The sequence below is a fragment of the Vicia villosa genome, unplaced genomic scaffold (genome assembly GCF_029867415.1).
Source record: "Vicia villosa cultivar HV-30 ecotype Madison, WI unplaced genomic scaffold, Vvil1.0 ctg.002074F_1_1, whole genome shotgun sequence".
Lineage (NCBI taxonomy): Eukaryota > Viridiplantae > Streptophyta > Magnoliopsida > Fabales > Fabaceae > Vicia > Vicia villosa.
Window position 1 is genome coordinate 20660 of NW_026705829.1, and position 9698 is coordinate 30357.

General features: G+C 33.1%; 1 protein-coding gene across 3 annotated transcripts; it reads left to right on the forward strand.

Moving 5' to 3' along the window:
• The first annotated feature begins 1498 nt into the window (after positions 1-1498).
• LOC131637710 (uncharacterized) lies at positions 1499-9307 on the forward strand. 3 transcript variants are annotated; one of them, XM_058908316.1, is made up of 10 exons: positions 1499-1747; positions 2928-3018; positions 3129-3336; positions 3443-3531; positions 3617-3755; positions 5176-5250; positions 5409-5530; positions 5599-5674; positions 5827-5886; positions 9015-9307. In XM_058908316.1, exons 3-10 carry the CDS (start codon positions 3202-3204, stop codon positions 9141-9143), a joined length of 825 nt encoding a protein of 274 aa, XP_058764299.1. In that variant the 5' UTR covers positions 1499-1747; positions 2928-3018; positions 3129-3201; the 3' UTR covers positions 9144-9307. The 3 variants fall into 3 exon arrangements, with proteins under 3 accessions (XP_058764299.1, XP_058764300.1, XP_058764301.1); XM_058908317.1 differs by having other exon boundaries at positions 3134-3336; XM_058908318.1 differs by lacking the exon at positions 2928-3018.
• The last annotated feature ends 391 nt before the right edge of the window (positions 9308-9698 follow it).

Sequence of the window (9698 nt, forward strand, 5' to 3'; positions counted from 1 at the left end):
GTCCTATAGTAGTTAATGTTTGTTTAACTACCACTAACATTAGAATATAGCCAGAAAATGAAAAATGAGGAACACGAGGATGGTAGGTCATACCTTGTCCACGCACAGTTGAAAGTAAAAAACAAAGACCACTAAGCTTCGTTTTGGGACCACGTGATGCTTCGTTTTGGGACCACAAATTGAAAGCTTTGCAGTTGGGATGTTGGGAGCACGATGTTCGAGAAGAGATTCTAGGGTTTGCTTTGAAAAGGGGAGAGAGGGAGTGATAGTGAAAGCTGATATTGGTGGGTGAATATGATAAGTCTGAAAGGTTACCCTTATCATATCCACGCTGGCGAATCAGACAAAAAAAATATCCACGTATCTGGTACACGTCACCCTCCGTTAGTAGAATCTAACGGGAGGGACTAACCATGGTGACGAAATATTTTGCAGGGACCAAAGTTCGAAGAAAATTTTTGCAGGGACTAAATTTAAAAAGTGCCATATTTACAGGGACTAAAAACTTATTTAACCCTAAAATGTATTACTTTAATTTTACAATTTTGCAATAAACATCAAGTTTTGGAGTGAAATGAACATGATTTGAAAATATAGCAGAATGTTCTGTAGATGCATCTACGGAACACTCTGTTTTCACCACACTCCGTAGGTGCATCTACGGAAAAATTGCTGAATTGAATAAGTTGAATTTAACTTTGTTATACTATATTTTAACGGTTCTCTAGATGCATTTACAGAAGGAGTGCAAAATAAAAGTGCTTTCTAATGTGCATCTATAAAAGCAGATGTCAAATTTGAAATTTTGCATGGTGTCTAAGAGATCTATGGGATCTATTCAGAAATTGTCTAATTTAATTTAATGTAGTAGATTTAAATTCTTTTACACATATACATCTAATAAAATCATGCCAAATATTTACTAAAATATTTTTAAAACTAGCATAAAAAATGATTTTTTGTATATATAATTTCATGAATGTGTAAAATTAAAATTTTCACAGCTCATTAAATATTAATCTAATTTAATAATCAATACTACTATATAGTATTAATTCGTTTGAAAATAGGGAAAAAAAGGAAATGCACCGACAGTGTAAAGTATTTTTACACTGTCAACCAATGAGAGACATGCATCAGAATAAATCTCATTTTTAATTTTAAAAAATTGAAATTAAATGACAAATTAAAACATTTTGATTGGTTGTATGTGTAAAAATGTTTTACACTGACGGTGCACTATCTTTAAACTCAAATAGGAAAAAAAAGGAAATGCACCGACAATGTAAAGTATTTTTACACTGTCAACCAATGAGAGACATGCATCAGAATAAATCTCATTTTTTAAACATCAGAATAAATCTTATTTTTAATTTTAAAAAATTGAAATTAAATGGCAAATTAAAACATTTTGATTGGTTGTATGTGTAAAAATGTTTTACACTCTTGAAAATATTAGTATGTTAAGATAAGAATAATAGTAATATTATCCCATCACCTGAAAAAAAAAAAACATGGGGAATAAAATTAGCGGTTGGCACTTTGCTAACAGTTACGTAACAAAATCATGTGAATCCAACAATCTTTTCATGATCTTCATCATTCTAGGGTTTTCTCAAATTCTCCCAAATCAATCAATGCGTTTCTCAATTCATCTCAAATCGACGCAGCATTAGATCGCCACTCCTCCGAAGTTTCAATCCAACACAAACTCGCAAAATCCCAAATCACATTGTCGTTTCACTGGGTATGATGTTTTCCTCCTTACTCTCAATGTGGCATTTCATATATTCTCAAGTTTAATTGAAAAATGATTTTTTTCTATAATATTTATTGAAATTTGTGAAATGGGAAATGAATGTGTTGGTTAGTGGTAATGGATCAATTGGAAGATTTGGATATTTAGATTATATGGTTCTATTTTCATGTACCAAAAAGTTTCTATTTTTATTTTTTTTTTACCTTAATTGAATCATGGATGATGTCACTGTTTTGAATAGCAATAAAACTTTCTGAGATTTCATTATTAAATGATGATGATTTTTATTTTTTGTATAGCATTTATTTATTGTTAATTTTTAAATGTACTTATCATTTTTTTATCTCACCATGGTTGTGTTAAATGATTGATTTCAATAATAGTTACTTTGAGTACTAGTTACTGATACTCAGGACTAAACCTAATTTTTTTCTTCTGAGCATCATTGTTTAGAGTTGTAATTGATTAAAGGATTGATTTTAGTTAGTTCACTATTATCGATAATATGTGCAACCGTTTGTTAGTGTTTCGAGATTGAAGAATGTTAGAATTCCCCTTTATCTGCTAGCTCTTATGATGAGTGATTCTTTGTTTCAGTTTCAGTTATATAAATGATTTTACTTTTTTACTGTGGGTTGGAGGATCTATAAAATTTCTCATTTGCTGAGCTGTTACATTTGAGAATTCGAGCATGATTTTGGTGGGATCAATGAGAAAACGTGTTATGAAATTTTTGCTTTTTACGCGTTTATGTTGGTTTAGGATAAGATTGTTTTTTATGGATTCAATTTCATGAGCTGGATGGTTCCTCTCTCAGAATTGTCGTGCAAAGTATATATATAGAAAGCTTTGTCGCACCGACACCTTTTGAAAAAAGGTGTGTCTGCGTCAGTTTTTGAAACTGACACCGACATTTGTGATTACATTTCATTTCTTCATTTTTTCAAATTATTACCAGTGTCGTGTTTCCAAGTCAGTGCTTCATAGGTAGAGAGAGATGCTAGAAGCTAGAAAGCTCTTTGATAGTAATGTTTTTCTTTTGGTGGTGTGACCTTCTGTATTGTTTTCTATATATTGAGATAAACAAAACTTTTTCTTAATTTTCTCTGACCGTCTTCTTTCCTCCTAGAAACAGTTTGATTTCATCTAACGGAAAATTTATTTGCAGAATCAGTCTCTTTGCTACACTACAGACAGTTGTCGACTGAATTTTCAAATTGTCTTTTTTTCTGAGCTGAATACAAATAACTTCTATAAAGGTTAATATTATCGGTAACTTAAATCACTTTCAACAATAAGCGATAGTGTGATTCATCCTTTCGTGTTTCATTTTTTTATCACCATGTCTTAAAACTGTGTTTGTATACAGAATAGGTGACTTAAAGGGAAAGCAAAATAAAACTGTCTATAAAAGATTTCTCAACCAAGGGGATAGTGCTACAATGTCGGACTCGAATGAAATGGTGTCGTTTAAATCTTACCAGGATCAGGCTAATATGTTTGTGAAGGATTATATACTAGCAGACTCTTTGATTCCATATACTTCTGTTATTGGTGGCATTGTTGCTTGCAAACTGGTATTTTATATATTAGTATGCTGTCATTCTGTTTTCTTATTATATGATAATCAAGTGATATTATTGTTATTTTGCTACTTTACATATTGCGTTGCTTGTTTTTCAGATCTATGATCTTACTCATCTCATTGGTACTAATTACTTTAAGACCTATTCCAGCTTCTCAAAAATCCAACGTATTGAGTGGAATAACCGGTAACCGGATGTTTCCTTGAGTGTAAAATATCTTTCTTTTGTTGCTCATGATATAGAGTATTTATGGACTTCTATTATTGTGCAGATCTGTATCAACTATTCATTCAATTTTCATAACAGCTATGTCATTATACTTGGTGTTTTGCTCAAATTTATTTTCTGACAACCAGTCTCCTGATCCTATTACAGTTCGAAACTCTTCTTTGTCAACATTTGCACTTGGGGTAAGAATGGTCTCCTTTTTTCTCCTTTGAGTTCCATCCATTACTAATATCGTATCTGAGATAAACCTACGGGTGACCTTTATTCTCCCTATGTTATTATCTTACATGGGTTTTTGTTCAAACACAAGTTCTAGAGCCTGTGATAGCAAAAGCTGCATTCCGAAATTATTGGAGTCTAAATATTTTGATTTTGATCTTGGGTTTCTAGGTTACAGAATTAGTCACAAGTGAAAACTAGATCTGCTAATTAGGTATAGTTATGTTTTATCTCTTGCGAGAGTGAAATTTAACCTGTGAAGTTTTGTCAAATATAGGCTTGCGAGTCTAAAGAAAATTCTGCATTACATATAAATCTGACACGTGAAAAACAATGTATCTTGTAGTTATGTCAATCTGAACTGAAGGGATGTTTTTGAAAATAAAATTTGTCAAGTGACTGAAATGAGGATATAGAGTTTATTTGTGTGAGGTTTATATAAGATTTACACCAACTTGATTACAATTTGGTTTTTCTGCCTTAGATTTAGTACTAACTAACACTATAAAATGGTGATGAATTACTTGCCCGGGTTAATTTTCAAGTACTGTATAATTACATGATGAGAAATGAAACAGAAAAACTACTTAGTCAGACATAAATTAGCTAGGCAAGGAATCTGATATGATTAAGAAATGTTATCTGTTGCATCATTGTAGCAAGGACACTGTTCGATTCGTTTAGGTTTTTATTTATTTTTGGCATTGTGACTTGCTATGATAGATCAATAAATTCCATTTTCAGGTGAGGGATTAGGACTTCCAAGTATATGAAATTATAAAAGAATCTTGTTAACTTGTATAAACATAGTATGAAATTGTGAGTCATCTATTAATATTTTTTATCTGGCCTTCAACGTTTATGGTCAAAGAATGTTTGTTTTGCTTATGAAACTATTTTCATTGATTGTTTGTTACTCAGGTGATCCTTTGTTGCTGTGGTGCACATTTTATAGTTTATGTTATTTAATATAAATCACATAGCTGACCAATCGTTAGTTGGTCCAGTGGTGATTGGCGCTGGACTTGGTAGGGAGAACCACGGTTCGATCCCCCGCAACTGCGATCGGGAGGGGGATGGAACCACTTGATGCCAGAACTCGCCCCCGAACCGGACTAAACCGGTGCTATAAAGCAAAAAAAAATATAAATCACATAGCTTCTTTTTTTTTTGGTTGTGATTAGAATGGATGATTGGGATCTAATGGAACTTAATAATTCATATTCTTCGTACTTTTTTTTCTCATAATGATTCAGATCAAAATTTGAATTGTTATAACCTACATCGTTCTGATCACATTTTAACATCTCATTTTTGTGACCAACATTTTTTTTATCTGGTGAAGAAGTCTTTATATCTTATGTTTGATATTTGTTTCCACAGGTTTCTGTTGGTTACTTCATTTTTGATCTAGCGATGATCCTTTGGTTTTTTCCTTCTCTTGGTGGATATGAGTATGTAAGCATAATATCTTCTTAGCTTGCATTGCTTAAGCTAACTGTCTTATGTAGTTGAATGCTCTTATTCAATTTTAGGACATTTTATTTATAGGAGGAACTTAGCAGGAGATGATTAAGGCCGGGATTTAACTTCACTTAATGTTAACATTGGTTCAGGTGGTTCATCATCTCTTTTCATTAGTAGCAGTAGCGTATTCAATGTTGAGTGGGGAAGGGCAGCTTTACACATACATGGTCCTGATCTCCGAAACAACTACTCCAGGAGTCAATTTGAGATGGTAATCTTGCTCTTCTAGGTTTATTACTTAATTTTAACACGTCATGTAATCTTTTTCTTTTTGTGAAGGTATCTCGACGTAGCTGGTTTGAAAAGATCCAAAGCTTATCTCATCAATGGGGTTGTAATATTCCTTGCTTGGATGGTGGGTTAAATCGCTGCAGTTTGAAATACATTTGTATAGCTCTTGCCATGTTTGTTGCAGTATCCGTATTTTGAGATATCATTTCATGTTGATTACATATAATTCTCATTCTGGGCTTATTGGACTTGCTTACCGATATCGTCTATTTGCAGGTTGCAAGGATACTTTTGTTCGTTTACATGTTTTACCATGTGTACCTGCACTTTGATCAGGTAACTACAATTAACATTGGATTTGAAAATTTTCTTGTATGTGGTGCTTAACAGGTTGTAGATCTTGACTTCAATTCTTAGCCTTTTAAAATATATATCTATATTTGAATTTAAAATTTAAAACTCAAATAGGATTACAATCTCACTTAAACTGTTGTTAATTCCGTATAGCGGTGCGGAACGGCAATCATCGAAACTGGGATACCAGGATAGCTTGTGGTGGGAAGGCTGTTATTTGAATATATTTTTTTGGTTAGATTACATGATTAATTCTATAAACACATAATCTATATTCTATAACAATATATAAAAAGGGAAAATATATTTTTGGTGTAGCTTATTTTCATTTCAATTTGGCGTGTTGGTGAAGGCTAGGGTCTTGAGAGTGTGCTCTTCTCAAGTTTTCATGTTCGAATCTCGGTAGGTGCTAACAATTTCTTAGTTAGGCCAATCCATACAGAGCTTTGTTCTGACTTTAATTAGGGACCCCACAAGTGGATGGTGGGATTGGTCCCCTTAGATTAATCTGTCGCAAAGCTGAATATCAAGTTAAATTTTTTTTTAATTAAAATCAAAATTAAAAAAAAATATACCGTTTATATTTTCATGCTTGTATGCATTAAAAATAAGAAGACACTAGAGTGTGCCTAAGGCATTAAAAGTATGCTTCATACCAGAGTGTGCTCGAGGGGTATAGTCTATATGAAGGAAATGCAGAGGGTTAAACTATCCTATATTTTAGTTCAGCTTTTAATTTTCCAATAGCTAACCATTGTTTTAGGAAACGGACGGAGCATTTTATCAATATCATATACAAAAAGTGGGGTGATTTGTTATCAAATTGATTTTTTGAGAAGGAATCAGATAACACTTCATATTTCCATGTTTAGCTTTGTCTATATTGTGTAAGGAGTGTGCCCATCTTTCCTACAAGAAGTACAATGGAATGGAGATTACTTCTATACCCTATACTATGTTCTTGACTGCAACCACGTCCTCAATCTCCATTACAACAATCACTAGAATTAAACATAAGTGCAGGGGACTCGGAGGAGGTCTAGATGTTATCACCTTGTAAAGAAACTCGAATGATATGATTAATAGGCTGTTGCACCGTAGGAATGGTGGCATTTTTTAAGGCTTGATCCTAGATAGGACCATACTCCTTAGGAAGACTGAGGAATGATACACTCCATGAGCATATTGTCAAGCTTCGCCACAAGATCATTGCTAAGCAATATAAGTCCGAGCTTGTCAATAGTGGATTGAGCTCGAGCTAAATATTTAGCTAAATCTTGATCAGGCAAGTAATCTGAAGGGTAGCCAAACTACAAACAGGATATTGTTAGCTTAAAGATTTTAGCCTTATGCCAAACTTAACATGTCCTATACGTGGCTTAATAAAATTCTACAAGAGATACGAGTTGATAATGACCCTTTCCAAATCATCTTTTAACTAAGCATCAATCTCTGAAGCCTTAGTAAAATGATCCAAGTGACTTTGCTCCAAGAACCATGGCTCAACACATGAATACCAATTCAAATAATTCTTACCATTCAAATTTTCAATTGTGATAGTGGGTGTTCCGTGGAATGAAAAAGAGATCAAACCCCTTTTAGTGGAATCATCCTTTGTAACTGTCTTTTGGGACTCAATAGTAGGGGTTCCGGACATGGAATCACAGCCAAAGACCTCCAATAATACCAAAGAGAGAAACACAGTAGAAAAACTGAAAAACACAAGGTCTGAAAAGAAACTTCCCGAACACAACGCAAACATGGGATCACAAGCCGGAAGGGGTCCCAATAGAAATGGGAGGAAAAATTGCAAGGGCAGGAACTGTTGGTGGCTCAAACGAATGAGCAGAGTGTGGCAAATGACTTTCACACGCTATAAAGACGCTCTGACTGTGTTGGCGGGTGATGGAGCTTATGAAGGTGGCAATTCGTCAGCTGGAATATCAGAGGCATCAGATAACGACGGTCGAGCATGTGTCTTCTTTTGCAGGGGCTGCTCTGGTGGCAAGATTTGTTAAACAAAATAATAAGACGCGAGTGAATGAAGCAATAGTATAGTTAGAGGATAGATAGAGAAGGTGCTAAGTTTATCAATCCTTAAGCACCAAAGCTAGGTAGTGAAGAATTTAAGAAACTTACTAAAGGTAAGATAATGAAACACAAGATACTTAAATCAAATGTGTCACGGAGCAGTGAAGGAATTACTTTCGTACCCCTTTCAAAGAAAAAAGGAAAAACATTATGCTATGTAGCACTTGTCACGGGACAGGGTTAGGGAAAGGGTCGAAATCATTATTTGTCTATTGACAAGCCTTACCATGCAAATATGAGAGGCTAAGCTCACAACGAGAATTTCTTAACTCATAGTTTTTCTTTTTGAACAATACTAACGTCATAGTTACACACTAGAAACTCTAACTATTTTGACAAGGCTTCTCTTCAAGCCATGGAATTGTTTTCACTTTTCAGTAATATTCGAAACACTAAAGGAGGATCAAAGCTATTCATTTTGCCCTAAAATTTTGGAATTTGAAATAGAAAAATCACTAAAGATAATTGGTAATTGCAAATCAGTAAGACCACATAATATATCTTTCGAGATAGGGTATACAGAATATGAGAGGAAGACATGACATGGAGTCACAAAGGTATTTGACAAATATTGAAAGACTATCCTGATTTACTTTCCTTTATCATCTACATATATTTCTGATTGTAAATAATTAGATAGATACAGACACTTATTCCTATCCCTATAATTAATGGTCTTGATTGTAATCCTATTTCTATAAATATTCAAGGCTGACAGTGAATCTCTCATGCAATTAAGATCAATTATTTATTCTTCTTCACTCTCAAAGATGAATATGCTAATGGCTGTTGTATCTGCATTTTATCTTGGAAGATAACTGGTTTAGATTATGGATCTATTTGTTTCATACAATATCATTCTCTAACATCTACATATCTCATTATCAACCAAAACTACAATTTATACTCTCATCATGTAGTGGAGGTAAAAGGATCAGTGTTTACAGTGCAGTATATTGTGCCTATACCACCATGCCTGCTTAACAACTAAGAATCACTATTCTTCAATTATTCAACAGGTTGAGCATATGCACATCATCGGGCAGATATTGGTAATTATTGTGCCAATGGTGCTATCTGTTATGAACTTGGTTTGGTTCGCAAAGATCGTTAAAGGCTTGAGGAAGACATTGGCAAAGAGGCAATGATAATCTGCTTAGTAATGGTTATTACAGAAACATGTATAGGTTTCCTTGTTTATATTTGTGTCACCTTGTCTGACCAGCACTGAAAGATGTAACAGTATCCAATTATAGTTTTATTTGTTTGGATCCCATGTGATTAAATCTGTTTTTGGTGTTAACGAGCTTCATGGGTAAGTTTTCAACTTTATACAAAATACCAACTTTTTTTGACGGATTTCTTAAGTTTTTTTATTAAAGTACCCTAAAAATTATATTCTCAAATTGCCATGCCCCAATAAAAATTTTGGCAAATTCTGACATGCCATGACTTAATGGGCGGACTCTTCCCGCCCATTCAGTTGTTTTTCACTTTTTTTTTTTAAATAAAATTTTAAAAAATTTGGTTTTTAATTTAATTAAAAATATAATACATAATTAATAATAATAATAAAATAATTAAAAATTGAAAAAAAATAAAAATAAAAAATATATGAATTTTTGTCTTATAGGAAAGGTAATATTAAATTATATATGATTTAGTAGTAATAGAAAAAATAATAACAAAACAATTAAATTAAT